This window comes from Monodon monoceros, unplaced genomic scaffold (assembly GCF_005190385.1).
Source record: "Monodon monoceros isolate NGI ecotype Baffin Bay Population unplaced genomic scaffold, NGI_Narwhal_1 Super_Scaffold_5, whole genome shotgun sequence".
In the NCBI taxonomy this organism is placed as follows: domain Eukaryota; kingdom Metazoa; phylum Chordata; class Mammalia; order Artiodactyla; family Monodontidae; genus Monodon; species Monodon monoceros.
Genome location: NW_021703782.1, coordinates 78,033,919 through 78,053,160, shown reverse-complemented (window position 1 = coordinate 78,053,160; position 19,242 = coordinate 78,033,919). Strand labels below are relative to the sequence as shown.

General features: G+C 36.6%; 1 protein-coding gene across 3 annotated transcripts in view; it reads right to left on the bottom strand.

The window, feature by feature from the left end:
- Nucleotides 1–19,242, bottom strand: part of ZCCHC7 (zinc finger CCHC-type containing 7) — a 233,908-nt gene that overhangs the window by 45,485 nt on the left and 169,181 nt on the right. For all 3 annotated transcript variants that reach the window (XM_029201323.1, XM_029201325.1, XM_029201324.1), the window contains exons 3-5: nucleotides 10,912–10,955; nucleotides 9,569–9,694; nucleotides 8,236–8,406 (exon numbers count right to left, since the gene is read on the bottom strand). In XM_029201323.1, the coding sequence (XP_029057156.1) occupies nucleotides 8,236–8,406; nucleotides 9,569–9,694; nucleotides 10,912–10,955 (341 nt within the window). The remainder of the gene's footprint in view (nucleotides 1–8,235; nucleotides 8,407–9,568; nucleotides 9,695–10,911; nucleotides 10,956–19,242) is intronic.

The following is a 19,242-nucleotide window of genomic DNA, read 5'->3' as shown; positions in this document are numbered from 1 at the left end:
GATAGACGAGATTTTTCCATATGAAAGCTGAGGGCTGACAGACCAAAAACACAGGACTGCATCAATACCTGTAATATTGGTTTAAAAAGGAGACACTGAAGAAAATCATTTGAGAGCAATGCAAATGTTTTTTAAAACACTAGGATTACTAAAGATAGTGAAAGGGAAATACAGAAAAAGGATTTCTTTTGCCTTAGAAACTTCATTTTATTTTATACATATTGTAGATATTATACCTTTTAGAAAGCCTGTTGAAACTTGATTTGAAACATTATTCATAGATGTTTATCTCTTAATGAGTCAAGCTGAGAATGTCCAAGCCTACACATTTAAGTGCAGGACTGGACAACCTTCAGAACCATTTGACTAGAGCATGAGTAGGTAAGTGAAGTCTATGGTCTCTAATTCATTCACATTTGCTTATTCAATAATCCCATTATACATATATATTTAGAAGCCCACTGAGCTCCTACATGGGTAAGGCACTGTTCTAGAAGCTGGAGATACAGCAGTGAATGTGTCTGAAAACAGACATGGAACTTATATTCTAATTAGAGGGGAGAGAAAAATATATAGAATGTAAGACATAAGTGTTATAGAGAAAAAGCAGGGAAGAAGGGCAGGGAATGCTGGAGGTTTTAACTAGGGTGGTTAGGGAAGGGCTCTCTAAGAAGGGGACATTTGAACAGAGACATGAAAGAGATGAGGGAGTGAGTCACTGTGGATAACTGGGGGCAGAGTATTCCCAGCAGAGGGAACAGCAGGTAGAGGGAAAACATGTTTGGTCTTTCAAACAGCAGTAAGGAGACCAGGTGGAGTAAGCAACAGAGATGTAGGCAACAGGGATGTCTATAAAGGAGATGTTGTCAAGAAGCCAGACCACATGTGGCCTTGTTGGTGACTGTAAAGACTTTTAGCTTTTACTCTGAGGGAGATGCAAAGTCTTATTTGAGGATTTTAGACAGAGAAGCGATGTAATCTGGGTTATGTTTAAAAAGGACTACCCAGTCAGCTGCTGAAAACAGACTATAAAGGGCCAAGGAGGCAGGGAAATGGTTTAGGAAGCTATTAGAATAATCCACGCAGTAGATGCTCATAGCTTGTGCCAGGGTGATAGTGGTAGAAATGAGAAGTGGTTAGGTTACAAATTATACTCTGAATCATTCTTTCCAGGGTTAAAACAATGTATTAAATTATGATATATTTACTATCACATCAAAAAGAATATAATACCTAGGAATAAACCTACCTAAGGAGGCAAAAGATGGGTACTCAGAAAACTATAAGATACTGATGAAAGAAATAAGAGATGCCACAAAGAGATGGTGAGATATACCATGTTCTTGGATTGGAAGAATCAATATTGTCAAAATGACTATACTACCTAGAGTAATCTACAGATTCAATGCAATCCCTATCAAATTACCAATACCATTTTTCACAGGATTAGAACAAAAAATTTTACAATTTGTATGGAAACACAAAAGACCCTGAATAGCCAAAGCAATCTTAAGAAAGAAGAATGGAGCTGGCGGAATCAGGCACCCTGACTTCAGACTATACTACAAAGTTACAGTAATCAAAACAGTATGGTACTGGCACAAAAACAGAAATATAGATCAATGGAACAGAATAGAAAGTCCAGAGATAAGCCCACGCACCTATGGGCACCTAATCTATGACAAAGGAGGCAAGGATATACAATGGAGAAAAGACAGTGTCTTCAATAAGTGGCACTGGGAAAACTGGACAGGTACATGTAAAGGAATGAAATTAGAACATTCTCTAACACCATACACAAAAATACACTCAAAACGGATTAAAGACCTAAATGTAAGACCAGATACTATAAAACTCTTAGAGGAAAACATAGGTAGAATACTCTCTGACATAAATCACAGCAAGATCTTTTTTGATCCACCTCCTAGAGTAATGAAAATAAACAAATGGGACCTAATTAAACTTAAAAGCTCTTGCACACCAAAGGAAACCATAAACAAAACGAAAAGACAACCCACAGAATGGGAGAAAATATTTGCAAATGAAGTGACCGACAAGGGATTAATCTCCAAAATATACAAACAGTTCATGCAGCTCAATATCAAAAAAACCCCAACCCAATCAAAAAATGGGCAGAAGAGCTAAATAGACACTTCTCCAAAGAAGACATACAGATGGCCAAGAGGCACATGAAAAGATGCTCAATATCATTTATTATCAGAAAAATGCAAATCAAAACTACAATGAAGTATCACCTCACACCAGTCAGATGGCCATCATCAAAAAATCTACAAACAATAAATGCTGGAGAGGGTGTGAAGAAAAGGGAACCCTCCTGTTGGTGGGAATGTAAATTGGTACAGCCACTATGGAGAACAGTATGGAGGCTCCTTAAAAAACTAAAAATAATAGAGCTACCATATGATCCAGCAATCCCACTCCTGGGCACACATCTGGAGAAAACCATAATTTGGAAGGATTCACTGCAGCACTATTTACAATAGCCAGGACATGGAAGCAACCTAAATGTCCATTGACGGATGAATGGATAAAGAGGATGTGGTACACATATACAATGGAATATTACTCAGCCATAAAAAAGAATGAAATAACGCCATTTGCAGTGACATGGATGGACCTAGAGATTATCATACAGAGTGAGGTCAGACAGAGAAGACAAATATCATATGATATCACTTATATGTGGAATCTAAAAAACGGTACAAATGAACTTACTTACAAAACGGAAATAGAGTCACAGATATAGAAAACAAACTTATGGTTACCAAGAGGGAAGGTGGGGGGAAAAACTGGGAGATTGGGATTGACATATACACACTACTATATATAAAATAGATAATAAGGACCTACTGTATAGCACAGGGAACTCTACTCAATACTCTTTAATGACCTATATGGGAAAAGAATCTAAAAAAGAGTGGATATATGTATATATGTGTATAACTGATTCACTTCGCTATACAGCACAAACTAACACAACACTGTAAATCAACTATACTCCAATAAACATTAATTAAAAAAAAAAAAGAAAAGTGACTTTCCATGAGAGGAAAAGATATAGAGTTAGAAAGGAAAAACAGTCCAGAAACGGCTAGTGATTTTCTTCCTTATTTTGTCCTGTCTTCAAACATAAGAGCAAGTAGGCAAGCAAACAAATGCTCAGAAAATACTGACCCTCATGTATGTCTCAAGTCCATATGATTACAGGAAAACTCACTTACCTGGATTGAGAATTCCTATGGCATTACTTTGCAGCTGATATTTCCAAAGACAGGTGACATGTTATTATAGGCAGAGTTACTTGGCTCCCTCCTACGGTCTAGGTCATTTTCTACACTTTCCAGGTATGTATTATTTGCAAGTCACAAAGCTTAGTCTTCTGATACTCTCTTATTTAATTTTCACCATTCTTGATGCATCTCCAACACATCACTTTTTACATTCTTTTACACACCTGCCTTTCTTTCTTTCTTTCTTATTTATTTATTTATTCATTCATTCATTCATTCATTCATTCATTCATTTATTTATTTATTTTGCGGTACGCGGGCCTCTCACTACTGTGGCCTCTCCCGTTGCGGAGCACAGGCTCCGGACGCGCAGGCTCAGCGGCCATGGCTCACGGGCCCAGCCACTCTGCGGCATGTGGGATCTTCCCGGACCGGGGCACGAACCCGTGTCCCCTGCATCGGCAGGCAGACTCTCAACCACTGTGCCACCAGGGAAGCTCCCTACATCTGCCTTTCTTACTATACTCTGAGTTCCACAAAGGCGGGGACCGTATCTTATTCATCTTTATCTCTTTAGTACTTGTATTACTGCCTAGCATGTAGTAGGCAACCAACAAATTTTTGATAAATATAGAAAGTTTATTTGGATGGTGGAACAGTGGAGATGTTTTTGAACAAAGGCAGAACTAATAATTATTAAACAAAACCAAATATTTGAATTAAGGAAGTCTTTAAGTCAAATCTTGGCTTAATTATTCAGCTCAACAATTGTGTTCCAGCCAGTCTTATTTCTGGCCAGTAATATCTCAATAAGACTATGAAAAGGATAAGAGGTGATACTTGTACTAGGTTCTCTGCATTTCGTGCTGGAAATCCCTGTGATTAAACTAAACTTAAAAAAAAAATCACCAAAATTAAACTAAAAAAATACTAGTTTTCAGTTTTATGTATATATTTGTTGAGGAGACATTCACTGGGCACTAATGTCTATGCGAAAGCCTACACAGCTTATATTGAGTTCTCATTTTTAAAATAAACTTTCGAGTTGCTAAAAATATTTTAGTATACAGTGATACTTAAGAGATTCTTTTTTATAGAATCAAATATTTAAAGAAAGGAATCAAGTGAAATATATCCTATGGATTATTTTCTCCCACTACATTTAAAAATCTGACTTAAAGGAGTGACTCAAGTGCTGAGTGCCCCACAAATAGATGGCATTTTATTCTTATAAATGATGGTTAAAGGAGCTATTTAGTATGAATTGGGATAGAAGACTGAGCAGGAAATTTGAGAAAAAACTGCTGGAGAAAGGAAGAAAATTCACGTTCAGGTTGCAATTATATCTGATGCTGATTCACTCAGTCATTATGCTTTAATGTAAAAGGGTGACAATCTCAACAACAGAGACTGCCAAGGCTGAGATGGTCTTTTGTGAGAAGCACAGTTCTATGGTATCACAGACTTGGTTCTGTGGCTGAAAATTAACAGTCTACAATGCTTTGCTGATCCTCAGAAATTCTCTGAAGAGCTGAAAACTTTTAAAATAAATTATATTTATTTTTATTTGGAAAATATTTTTCTTCATCTATTTTATAATGTATTGATATTTTAAATATCATAAGTTTATTATCAAAGTTGTTTATTAGATCCACAATATCTGCAGGTTTAAGACAGAAACTTGAGAGGATCTTCTGAGAAGGAGTTAAACTGACAATGTCTAGACTGTCAGTAAGTGAACTTTCTCTATGTACATTCATGAAGTACAGCATCATTTTAACTTTGAGACCTTGGGTAAACCCTAAGCTTACAATGTCCTGGTTTTCTCTTTTGTAAAATGGTAGTAATAATAAATAGTATCTATCTCATATGATGGTAATGAGGATTACATAAATGACTCTGGTGCAATCACAAAAATCTACTGAGCACCTACTAAGCACTGAGGATACAGCAGTGAACAAAGCACTCCCACTCCCCCTTAATAGGTAATGAACTTAGCATAGTACTTAAAACACAGTAAATACTCAACTAATTATAGCTATTATTATCTTGGTAATGTCAGATATAGCCCACAGAATGGGACTGTATGTGCAAGATAAATGTGTATAGACAGTTTAAGATTCTTGGTTTACTTAAAAGCTATCAGCAAGAGGAGAGAATCTGTGGTAGATTCAAAATTGGGATTCTTTACATACTTCAGATTCTCTTCCTTTGGGAGGTACCAGTGATCCAGGTAGACTTTAGTAGGCCTTGAGTCATCTGTCTATCCTTTACACTGCAAAACTCTGGAATTTCACCCAAATACTTTTACATAGTAGTTAACAAATAAAGAGCTTTCCAAGCTGAGTTCAGGAGTCATTATAGCAAGAATGTGAGTATGACTCATGAGTTTTCATTACTAATTCTCCTTGCACATTTAACTGGTACTCTGGCATTACAAAGATTCTGGTGTGGCTATAGGGATGTATAAAGCAAAAATGGAAGTTTCTTGATCTCCTTAATTTATAAGAGGTTAGGGCATCTATAGTCACCCAGGGCTTCATAAATCCCAATAGGTGAGAAGATGAAAATGACAAAGCAGGGTGGAGAACAGTATTGTCAGAGGGTTTTAGCTTTAAATGAGTCAAGGATACCTACACAAAGAGGGAGGAGAAATGATTTAGAAGCAGTCATGGCAGGTGAGAAAGAGGCTGATCCTAATCAACCTAATTCAGAGGTATGTGGGTCAAGAGAGAATGAGCAGCAAGCATTTGAGAAGGTTGCAAGGGAAACAATATTTTCTGTGGAGGACCAGGTTTCAAGACAGATTTAAAGCATGTGTGGGAACAGCTAAATAGTCCCAGCAACCAGGGGCCAGAATGAAACTGCTCCCAGGTGAATCCTCATGAAGACCTTCTGGGATGGTGGAAGGACTTCAAATTTCTTCAGAAGGAGTCAGTGGAGCCCAGGTTGGATTGGGCTCCAAGGGAATTCTATACCAGGTGGGCAGGCTGAGAAAAGATCAATTCATGTCCAGAACTTTCATCATGTAATTAAAAAAAAACCAAAAAAAAACCCAATGGTAGGTCTTAGTAGATTTAGGAGAAAGGGTGATGCCTTCTCTGAAGTCAGCCACAGTCTAACCCTATCTTAAAAACTTATATTCACTGGGGTTATTAATCCTCAAGGCCATTTTAAATAAAGAGTTTAACATACATTAGAGGCCAAAATTAAGAAGTTAAGCAGAATGAGCTATAGATTTAATTCACAGCTAATTATATAACCTTTTACAAACCATTCTTAACTGTTCTGTACTATAGTTTCTTATTTCAAAAAAACTGCTCATGACAATGTCTGAGCCTCTTCTGTTATCACACGCAAATTAGACCATACCTATAAGAGTCCTTTGGAAGAAAGAAGTTAAAAAATATGCTTTTAAACCTAACGTCCAAACTAGAAAATCTTTCTAAGAAATTATAATTGACAACTCAATGCAGAGAACAACAGAATAAAACTAAGACAACTTAGAATTTACTATTTTTAAAACTTAGTAAATATTGAAATATAAGTTTAAACTACTTTGGAATGAAATGACAACTTCTATCTCTATAACTTGTCTTAAGACTCATATTCAACCTCACTAGGGGCCTAAGAAATATAAATTAAAACAGTAAGATATCATTTTCTCCTTATCTGATGGGACAAAAATTTTAAAGATTGATTACAGCTAGGGTTCAGAGTACTCTTAAACACTGCTAGGAAGTGGATACGCTGGTACAATCTTTTAGAACAATCTGACAATATTTATCCAGAGATAAATGTACATATCCTTTAATTACACAATTCCATTTAGAATATGACTTACCAAAATACTCTTTCATGTATGCAGATATATAAAAAGGTGTTTACAGCAGCAATGTTTGCTTAAAAAAAAAATGAGTAACAGTATAAATCTAAATGTATTGGTAGAGATATGGCTGGGTAAATTGGTAAAAATGGAATAAAAGTTAGCCATGAGAAAGGTAGTCTTTACGAGCTGACAGAGACACATTCATAAAGAATTAAGTGGAAAAAAAATTAACTTATAGGACAGTGATCCTATTTTGATTTGTTTATAAAGATCCTTTAAAAACTACAATCAATAATTCTTTTATTATTTACACAAGAAACACATATACCAAATATTCATATTCTAGTTTGTCTTAATCTGAAATTCATCCCAACAGAAAGTCATATTAATTTTTTAAGCAAAAGGCTCTAGGTACAATTCAATATAAGGAAAATTTTAAAAATATTTGTGCTTTGTATCATGTCTTTGGGAAGCACAAATTAAAGGGAAAAAATTCTTACTTTTTTTTAGATACTGACTTCTATAAGCCCTTCTGGTTGAAACTGTGGCTAAAATCCCACAGACATTTATAATATGATGCAAAATGACGTCTAAAATAACAATGTGCTAAAATTTAACATGCTACAAGTAACTGAAATGTCTTCTAAGTTAGTTTTGTCTTCTTAAATCTAAAGAAAGATCTAAGATAAGCATATTTAAAGTATTGGTGGCTTGTCCTTCTTGCATGAGAATAGTATACCACCAAGAGCCACCAATAAGCAGCATCAAGGCAGGCTTCATATAGACCTTTGTATACAACTGTTAAGTGTTTATATATATATTTTCATCTAACTATGAATGAATAGGTACACAAATTTTACATGTTATTTATTACATACCTCTTTAATTACAACCTGTACTTTGGCAAGCACATTAAGCCAAAGAAGCCAGCACAGGTTTACAAGATTTATTGATGCTGCCTCCTGATGAACCCATTCAGTAGGATCCCTATCCTGAGATATTAGAGCACTGATTTACATGATCAGTGGCCAAAGGGACATGACTATCATTATACACAGTGCATAGTAAACATGCTTTTAAGTAGGCTGGCAGATGGTTACAGATTGGCACAATGCCCCCAAAGTCCAACAAATTAGTTACATGCAGGATACTCACATCAGCATAGTGGCCTATCATATCACATCTGTCACACCGTTTTCTCCAGGAAGGTCTTTCAAGACATCTGTGAGTAGAAGACATAGGCAAAGAACAGTCTAAGCAAAAGCGGGCCGGACAGGCATACTGGAGGTGTCCTCTCTCGGAGCAGAGGCAACAGGAGCGGACTTTCTATGTGGCAGACAAACAGAAAATCTCTTTAGCAAAATACTTCAGTCTCAAATAGAAAACTACTGTTTCTTTTTCAGTATAATTCCATAAAAAGTTATTTCCAATTTGGGGACACAATGAAGGTCTTGAGCATAATTACAAAATCAAACAAAATGTCTGAAATCAGAGCTTTAACAAAACCATCTGTAACCTGTTGGTTGCCAAAAAGGCTTAGTCTGCATGTACTATCATCTGGCATCTATTTCTTACGCCTTGTCTTGTAGAACACTGACAAAGTGGAATGTGTCTGAGAGGGAAAGTAGGATGATGAGGATCTGGAAGCTAAGTCATAGGAGCAACAGATACAGAAAGAGGCTGCTTTGCCAGGCAAAGACAAAGAGGAAACAAGAGAGCCATCTCAAATATTTGAAAGGCAATCATTTGGGAGAGGAAGTTGGTAAGGGAAGGAATATTTGTTAAGGGCTTACTAGTGTCAAGAAATGTCTAAGGGGCTTCCCTGGTGGCGCAGTGGTTGAGAGTCCGCCTGCCGATGCGGGGGACACGGGTTCGTGCCCGGGTCCGGGAAGATCCCACATGCCGCAGAGCGGCTGGGCCCGTGAGCCATGGCCGCTGAGCCTGCGCGTCCGGAGCCTGTGCTCCGCAGCGGGAGAGGCCGCAGCAGTGAGAGGTCCGCGTACCGCAAAAAAAAAAAAAGAAAAGAAAAAGAAATGTCTAAGAGTTCTGTGTTATTTCAAAGACTGATGTATCTGTTTAACATAATTTACATCAATAAACATTTATAAATGCCTAAAATTATAATTTTCTAACAATGAAAATTATCCCACAATGAAACAAGCCGTGTCATAAAGTAGAAGGTTTAGAAGTGAAATGAGTCTCAGGAATCAATCTGATTCGATCTTCTCATTTTATAGAAAAGAAAAGAGAAGCACAAAAGGTGAAATGATTTGCCTAAGGTTGTACAACTACTAATGGGATGCTGAAATTGATTCTGGCTGTAGATTTATTGTCCTTTACTACTACTCTAGGCTGCGACCTACATAAACATGTAATATGAAATTTAACACATATATTATATAACATTTGAATTGTAAGGTTGTAAGGGTTCCAACCCTATGATTTTGATTTTAACAATGTGGAAAGACACATTACATATTTCACATACTTGTGGAAAGGGGCAGTTTTTTGACAAATGGCCACATTTGTCACAATTTCTACAGGTAACGTTTTTGTTGACTGAATAGTATCGGTGGGCCCATCTTCCAGATGTTCTTTTTTTACCTATCTGTGCCTAAGGGAAAAAAAAGATCAAGAATTAAAATTATTTCACTCTGTTCAAGAGAATTAACAGTCATAATCTGTTCAATTTAGAACTTAGAAACAGGGAACTTTGTATTCTTAAAAGGAGTTAGAAAAACTTAAAAGGGGTGCCATGAAAACAGCTCTACTTTTTGTCTGCCCATCTCCCCTATTCTTTTACACTTCTCCATATGGTTCCATTTCTTTTTTATCTTTCTCTACTTACGGTTCAGGTCTAGTAGGGGCACTGAAATGCATCATTTAGACATTCCAGTGGCATTCAGAGTCAAAGATATTGCTGACATATATCTGGATATATACCACATTTTTCTGAATGAGAAACTTGCTTAAATTTTTAGTTAGGGGTTGGTGTTTTTTATAATTTTGTCCTTTATAAAGTTATAAAACCACATAGTGACCAAATACATTCCTTCTTTTGAACAGCCCAGGGTTACTGCCTACAAACTGGATTTTAATTTCTAAGAGAGAATGAGATAATTTCCTTCCCCTAGAGTCCTTTTAAGATCCATTCTGCCTACACTGATCCAATTCTAGCTGTCCCATATTCTAGCCAAAATCCAGTATCTTGCAAGAGAACATTAGCAAAGCATATCATATGGACTATCTAAAGAGGAATACCTAAATGCCAACCATGCTTTTATCTTGTTTGGTACAATTCCATCTTTGAAAAAAACTTTCATCTTTTACTTGTTATTCTGCTGAACTGGCCAAGTAGGCCTCAAAAGGAGGCACAATCTAATTATCTCTTAACATTTTCCTTATACCAAGTTGTAAAATTACTCTCTTTTCTAGCCATCTGTCATAATTAAGGCTAATAATTGACAAAGACAAACACCTGCCACATCCTAAATATAGACTAACCATTTCCTTACACTGAAGAAGCAGTTATTTCCGGTGTTGATCTTTAGTGGTATCAGGCAAAATGGGCTGAGAGGACTTACCATAGCAGAGAAGAAACAAAAGGGAAAGGGGACTAAATCATTATGGCAATTAACTGGCTGATCAAGGCTGAAATAGGCTTCTGAAAAATTCAATCACCCATAGACTAAAATTAAACTTTTTCTTACAAGATACTTGGACTGCTGCTACTTTTAAAAAGCTTATTAAGTCATCATAATGAAGTGAAACTACACCTCAAAGAAAATTATTATTCTATTATTCATAACTTCAAAACTGTTTTGATTTTACCTCAACGTCTTTGTCACTGATGAACCAGTTTACACCATCTTCTCCTACAAAACAAATAAAATGTTACTCAATCTTGACACCTTTAAAGCACTTGATTGACAATAACTTATTCAATCTGTCAGTATTGAAATTGAACCCCAAGGGTGTAGTGAGAAATGTGAACCCCTTAACATCTTATCTTGACACCGTCATTATTTGTATGGCTCTGAACAAATACTTAACCTCTCTTAATCTCAGTTTCCTTACCTTTGAAATGGGAATAATAGTATTTTCCCTGTATACCTAAAAAATATTGTGCGAAATAAGTGAGATACATGAAAATGCTTTAAAAACCATCAAACTATAAACAAATATATATATATAAAAATCACTGAAGGGACCAAAAACCCAACAGCAGGTGCAGAGAGAAATCTTATCTAAACTTCCCTTATCTGACTAAAAGCCTGCTTTGTGAGTCAGCTGCCACAGCCCCTCTCCCCAACTCAGAAGTCTCTAGTCAGGAAAGTCACTGACCTTGGGTACCAGGACATTCCCCCAAAACTGTGTAAACAAGCACATCAAAACCTTTTATCAGGGCTTCCCTGGTGGCGCAGTGGTTGAGAGTCTGCCTGCCGATACAGAGGACACGGGTTCGTGCCCCGGTCTGGGAAGATCCTACATGCCGCGGAGCGGCTGGGCCCATGAGCCATGGCCGCTGAGCCTGAGCTTCCGGAGCCTGTGCTCCGCCACAACAGTGAGAGGCCCGCATACCGCAAACAAACAAACAAACAAACAAACAAAAAAACAAACCTTCTATCTTCTGAAGCCCTAAATCCTCCCTTTTGTTAAGTTAGTATACAAACCTTTACCTTTGGCTATTTAGTGAAGTTACTCATTACTGAGTGCTTCCACCCTTGGTCTTTTCTCCTGTAACTCTCTCTATTGTCAGTTAACTCGCAGGCCCCCCACCATTCAGACCCAAGTAGGTAGAAGAAAGGTTTTTCCTTCCAATATCAGTATTAACTGTGTCCCTGTCTCCGCCAGCTTCTCACTGTAACATTTTTATAAGGTGGACTCTGAATACTATCTCATGATTAGAGCTAGGAATTTAGCACTGTATTTTACAACATCAAAAATAGTGAAGTAAAAGAGCAAAAACAGAAGGCCAAATATCCAGAAGACAGTGACCAATCTAAAAATATAACTGTAAAAACCTACGGGGGTGGGAGCCCTACATTTTTCTTTATCAGCTGTTTTCTTCTCTTTGCACTGCCCCTTTACAAACTTGCAAATGGCTGCTATTCCCTTGGTCCATCCATGGCCAAGGAGGAAGGGACATATGACTAATGCAGAAGTTAAGGTGTCAACAAAGGACTGAAAGATTTTTTCTTCCCCCAAAGCAAAGATTTCCTCCTTCCTCCTATCTGCTCTTCTTCTCTATCTCAAAAACACAAATTGAGCTTGACTCTTCTTTGAAAGGAATTTTGAAGAGACATGAAGTAATCTACATTTTCCCAGGCCTACCAGGAGTAAGTGTCTAGAGATACATTTTAAAATAAAATACCTTTACTAAGAAAACCAAGAGGCTGCTTTACAAAAAGACCAGTCCATAGGAGAGCAGAGATGCTGTGCTGATGATTATTTCCTTTGCAAAATTCGGAGGCTGCATCCATACACTGAGAGTGGAGAATACATTAAACAGCAGCAGCTTCATCATCACCATCCATGCTATTATTCTTTCATTCAAAGGATTCGTCTAAGGAGCATGCTTTGCTGTAACTTTCAAAGCTGCCTTTTGTACCTCCATGTCCTTCATCATTAAAACTCAAAATGACCACTTAAAATCACTTTAATTATAAAACTGGCTTAATATTGTCCTTAAAAAAGGAACTCCCAAACCAACGAAATGCAAAATAGCAACTGTTACCACCCCCAAACTCCAATAAATTTACACATGAACAGAGAATATTGAAAGAAGGAAAGGTTTACAAGGGAGATCAGCTCCATTTAGATTGTTTTAACATACCCGTGGAATTCAACAATATTCTAGGTTACATACTAACTCCTCCTCGACAAGCTACAGTATATTCTTACTGTAGAAAATTTGTCCGCAAGTACACAAAATAGGCTTCAATTACAAATGAAATCAGACTTCTCGGTGGTAAATGAAGTAAAGACATCACGAGGAAAATATAAGTCAACTCTTGGCCCTACTCATGGTTCAGTTTTGGTTCTACCCTAGCAATAACTGACTCTAATACCTATCCTGTTTGCTCCTTAACTCCAAATCCCAACCTAATGGAAGCTTTGTCTAAGAGCAACTCATTAGAACTTCCACAGGCAGCCAATTCTCCACTTTGCTCAATTTCTGGTAAGGGACTTGTCAGAAATGTGGGCTCCAGACTTAACCCTATCTCTTATTTGCTGTGTGGTGTCGGGCAGGTTATTTACCCTCTCTGGGTCTGTTTAGTAATGGGTTGGATAAAGTGGTATCCATGGTATCTTCTAGCACTAAGTTTCTGTGATTCTATCAAATTTTCATTCATTACTGGAATCAAATACATTGTTACTTAGTCTACATTACCTAAATCCTCCAGGTCTTTGCAACCAACACAGAGTGTCTTGCCTTAAAGACAACTTCCCACAGGGCCTGGGAGCACCCACCTTCTATGTGTGTACCAGCCAATGCCACAGAATATAAAATGGGATTGCCCTAAAGTGTAAAATTAGGACTGCCCTAAAGATGCCTAATATCAACTCTTACCTGCTATATAGCCTTGTCTTGCTAAGATCCAGGACTATGATTCTTTTCAGACTTTAGAACTATAATCAAAACAATAACTGATAACTCTCTTTGCATTAAATTAGCTCAGTTTAACAAACATGTATTGAAAGGTTAGAATAAGCAAGGTGCTATAGGGTAAACAAAACTGATAAGAGTTATAACTTAGGCAAACACAAAAAGATAAAAAGAAAAGGAGTAGGAGAGAACCAAACAAGATACTATGGTAAATTCAGAGGAAGAGCAGATATCTGAATTTAGGGAGAAAGGGGAAAAAAGTCACAGAAGGCTGTGCCATAAAAGAAAACTGTATTGAGGTATAATTTACATATTATAAAATATACCCACGTAAAAAATACAGTATGATGCATTTTGACAAACGTACACACCTGTGTAACCACCACAAAAATCAAATGTAGAACATTTCCATCATCCCAAAACGTCACCTTGAGCATATTTGCAATCAATCCCCCCACCCGAGGCAACCACTGATTTGCTTTCGCTCACGACAGATTCATTTTGCCTGCTCTAGGACTGCATATAAATAGAATCATACATTATGTACCATTTTGTATATGGCTTCTTTCACTCTGAATATTTGTGAAAGTCATCATTCATGTTGTTAGGTAGTAGTAGTTTGTTCCTTTCTTACTGCTGAGCAGTATTCCACTGTGTGGCTACAACAATTTGTTTAGCTGTTCATCTCCTGAAGAACATTTAGGTTGCTTCCAGTTTTTCACAATTATAAATAAAGCAGCAATAAACATTCTAGTGAGACTCTTTCTTCTTACTTGACATAAGTTTTCACTTCCCTTGGGAAAATAGCTAGGAGTAGAATTACTAGATATGGTAAGTATGTCTTTACCTTCATATGAAACTGGCAAATTTTCCCAAAGTGATTGTATCATTTTACACTCTTATCAGCATTGTATGAGAGTCCCAGCTACCTTCATAATCTCACCAATACTTGGAATTTCAGTTATTTATTTAAAAAAATTTTATTGATGTATAGCTGATTTACAACACTGTGTTAGTTTCTGCTGTACAGCAAGGTGAATCAGACATAAATATATAGCCACTCTTTTTTAGATTCTTTTCCCATATAGGTCATTACAGAGCATTGAGTAGAGTTCCCTGTGCTATACAGTAGGTCCTTATTATCTATTTTATATATAGTAGTGTGTATATGTCAATCCCAATCTCCCAATTTATCCCTCCCCCCCCTTTCCCTCTTGGTAACCATAAGTTTGTTTTCTATATCTGTGACTCTATTTCTGTTTTGTAAATAAGTTCATTTGTACCATATTTTTAGATTCCACATATAAGTGATACCATATGATATTTGTCTTCTCTGTCTGACTTACTTTACTCTGTATGATAATCTCTAGGTCTATCCATGTCACTGCAAATGGTATTATTTCATTCTTTTTTATGGCTGAGTAATATTCCATTGTATATACATACCGTATCTTCTTTATCGATTCATCTGTTGATGGACATTCAGGTTGCTTCCATGTCTTGGCTATTGTAAGCAGTGTTGCCACGAAGACTGGGGTGCATGTGTTCTTTCAAATTATGGTTTTCTCTGGATATATGCCCAGGAGTAGGATAGCTGGATCACATGGTAGTTCTATTTCTAGATTTTTTAAGGAATGTCCATACTGGTTGTACCAAGTTTGGAATTGTCAGTCTTTTCAATTTTAACCTTAGAATGGGTGTGAAGTAGTATTCATTATGATTTTAATGGGCATTACTCTGATGAATACAGTGAATAAAGCCAGTTTTATTGCCTCCTTTCCAATCTGTATGCCTTTTCCTTCTTTTTCCTACCTCACTGCCTTATGCAGGACTTCCATTATGATACTCAATATTAGTGGTGACAGCAGATAATCTTTGCTTTGTTCCCAATTTTAGGGAAAAAACATTCAGATTTTCACAATTAAGTATACTGTTTGCTATAGATTTTTCATAACAGGTTGAGGAAATTCCTTTCTATTCCTAGTTTCCTGAGTTTTTAATATGAATGTGTGTTGAATTTTATCAAGTGCCTTTTCTCTATCACCTGAGAAAGCCCATGGATTTTCCTCTCTCGTTCTCTTAATACAGTGAATTACAGTGATTTTATTTTCAAATGTTAAACCAACCTTGTATTCTGTGATTAACTCCACTTGGTTAGGATGTATTATTCTTTAGAATATGCTGCAGAATTCAACTTGCTTTTATTAAGAATTTTTACATCTGTGTTCATGAAGGATATTGGCTTACACTTTTCTTATAATGTCTGTCTGGTTTTGATACTGCAGTAAAACTGGCCTCACAAGAGTTCGCGAAGTGTTGGGAAGAGTTTGTGTAGGACTGGTATTATTTCTTCCTTAAATATCTGATAGAATTCACCAGTGAAGTCATCTAGGTTGGAGTTTTCCTTGTTTGTGGACCAAGAATTTTACTTGTAGGAAGGTTTTAAAACAGTAATTCCATTTTTTAAGTAGATATGGAGCTATTCACATTTTCTATTTCTTCTTGGGCCAGTTTTGATAATTTGTGACTTTCAAGGAATTTGTCTAAATTGTTGAAATTATTGGCATAATGTTGCCCATAATACTCTCTTATTATTTTCCTTTGAATAATCTAATTTGTACTTATGCCTATTCAGTAAATTTTTTACCTCAAATATATATTTCAGCTCTAGAAGTTCCATTTGCTTCTTTTTTATACCTCTCACTTCTCTGATTATATTTCTCCCTTCCTTTAAATTTCAGAGTACATTTTTAACAGTTGTTTTAAAGTCCCTGCTGCTAATTTCATATTCTCTGTTATTTCTAGGTTTGTATCACTTGACTGATTTTTCTCCTGGTTATGAGTGACATTTTCCTGCTTTTTTGAATGCCTAGTAATTTTTATCCCCCCTTGGTTGCTACTGAGGTACACTGTTGAGTGTCTTTTTTTTTAATTAAAAAAATTTAAAATTTATTTATTTATTTTTGGCTGTGTTAGGTCTTTGTTGCTGTGTGCGGGCTGTTTCTAGTTGTGGTGCGAGGGCTTCTCATTGCGGTGGCTTCTCTTGTTGTGGAACATGGGCTCTAGGCATGCAGGCTTCAGTAGTTGTGGCACGTGGGCTCAGCAGTTGTGGTGCACGGGCTTAGTTGCTCCGCGGCATGTGGGATCTTCCTGGACCAGGGCTCGAACCCGTGTCCCTTGCATTGGCAGGCGGATTCTTAACCACTGTGCCACCAGGGAAGCCCCTGTTGAGTGTCTTGATTTTTTCTTACTTTAAAAAGTGTGAGACTCTGTTTTGACATGCAGTTAAGTAACCTCCAGATCAGCTGACCCTTCTGAGACTTTTAAAGCTTTGCTAGGGTAGGTCCAGAGTAGCTTTTACTTAGGGTTAATTAAGCCCTACTACTAAGATGTATCTTAGTAGTGGGGTCACTACTGAATGTCTAGGCTGTTTAACACAGTCTCTCCAATCTGGCAAGTAAGAACTCGGGTTAAGGTCTGGGAATTGTTTGGCTTCCAGTAGGTTTTTGTCCACGTCTAGTGGAGTTCTGCCCTATCCATGGGCAGAGAACTCAGTATCCTTGGTATTCATCGGTACACCCCAACGCAGATTTCTGGAGTTATATCCGTTTCAGCTCTCTCTCTCTCTCTCTCCAGTACTATGCCTCACAAACTACAGCTTCTTTAGCCTCTCTGAACTCTGATCTCTGTCTTCTCATCTTAGTGAGATGGCCATGTTGTGCCTGGGTTCCCTTTCTTAGCACCATGATGCAGGTTGATTGTAGGGTGCACCTCCTTCATTTCCATATTCTCATGTATCATGGTCCAGTACTGCCTGCTGTTCAATGTCTGAAAATGTGCTAACTGATCTGTAGTTAAGTCAATCCACTAAAATTTTTCATTTCATTTTTTCATTTCAAATATTGTATATTTCAGCTCTATAAGTTCCCTTTGGTTCTTTTTTATATCTTCCATTTCCCTTCTTATTATATGCCTCTTTCCCTTTAAACCTCTGTATATTTATAATGTCTGTTTTAAAGTCCTTGTCTGCTAATTTCAACATCTCTTGTCAGAAGGGCAAGTCTGGTATAAGTTAACACAATATGGCTGGAAGCAAACATCTTGAATAGGATTTTAACAGGTGATGAAGGACACAAGTAAAAAGGAAAGGCACAAGCAACATAATGAAAGAGGTAAAAGGATACAGCAAACAATACAGGTTGATTGGAACAAAGGGTGTGATAATTCCTTTACTAAGAATTTTCACCTTTTTATATATAAAGAATACTGAGAATTAAAATATTATTACTTAGAATAAGCTTTTTACCTGAAACACATATGAGGACTTACTAATTAATATTAAATCTATTCTTCCAACTAAGAAATTTTACTAATTAATATTAAATCTATTCTTCCAACTAAGAAATTTTCCATGTCTTTCCTCTTTTAGTTTAACTTTAAAAGTCTTGACTTCCTACTGTGTGGAGCTTTCCAAGGAATAGTACATCAGGCTTCTTTCTGCCAGAGTAGTACTCTTGAAAGCAGAGATAGTAAAACAGTATTACAGGGTGGTTTTGTTAATACTATGCAACAAACAGAATATTTCCTGTCTTTTGAAATAACTTCAAGACAAAAAAGCAAACCGCAAAGAAAAGTGAACCCATAACCTTACACATTTTACACATTTTCTCCTATTTCTGGAACTATTCTGCTATCTTTATTTCTCCGTTCCTCCTTTCCCTCCTTCTTTCTCTCTCTTTCTCTCATGCATAAAGATAAACATCTTTCAAATTTATATGGTGATGGTGACTTACAGTCTATAAATTGTTTAAAATACATATTTCATCTTCAGAACAATCCTGTATGGTTACACAAATGTTCATTTTTAAAATGTGTGTGCTTTCTACAAAAAATTGCAATTGTTGCTTTTGTGAAATATAGTGCTAATGTAGCTATTTACCCATAAGACTGCACTCAGTTTTCAAAGGATCTAAGGAAGAGTTTGGGCTAGATTTCTGAGGAGTAAAGCCAGTTCATGCTTTGCTTCAATTATACTTAGTCTGCCTAAATTCTTGTGGGTGGGAATTGGTGAAGATCATCTCTTTGCTGGGAAAGCAGGCACAATTATAGAGCTGGTTTTCTCTACCTTTCGGGATAATTTGACAGGAAGTAAGAGTTAGTGAAATGTTTTTCCTAAGATCACCAAAGATTATAGAAGATTTCACTTCAGCATATCTAGTTGGTCATTTTCAGTACAGGAGCCAGGTACTAAGAAGAATCTTTTCCTGAGCCTAATACACTATAAGCCCCTTCTTACACGGAAGCCATAGGTGCCTTACATTTTCTAGATATCCTAATTTCTAACATCTAAAATTTTAAGTCTCATTACAATTCAGTGAAGAGGTATATATTTATGATTTTCTCCACATACAATGGACTTGAATTTAATATTCAGCAAAGTAGATATAAGAAGTTATTTTGCTACTACTAATTATTTAAGAACGTAAATGTAATTTTCCTCAAAGTATAAAATGTTTTCATTTAATGTAGCGTTGAGTTAATTTTCAACAAAT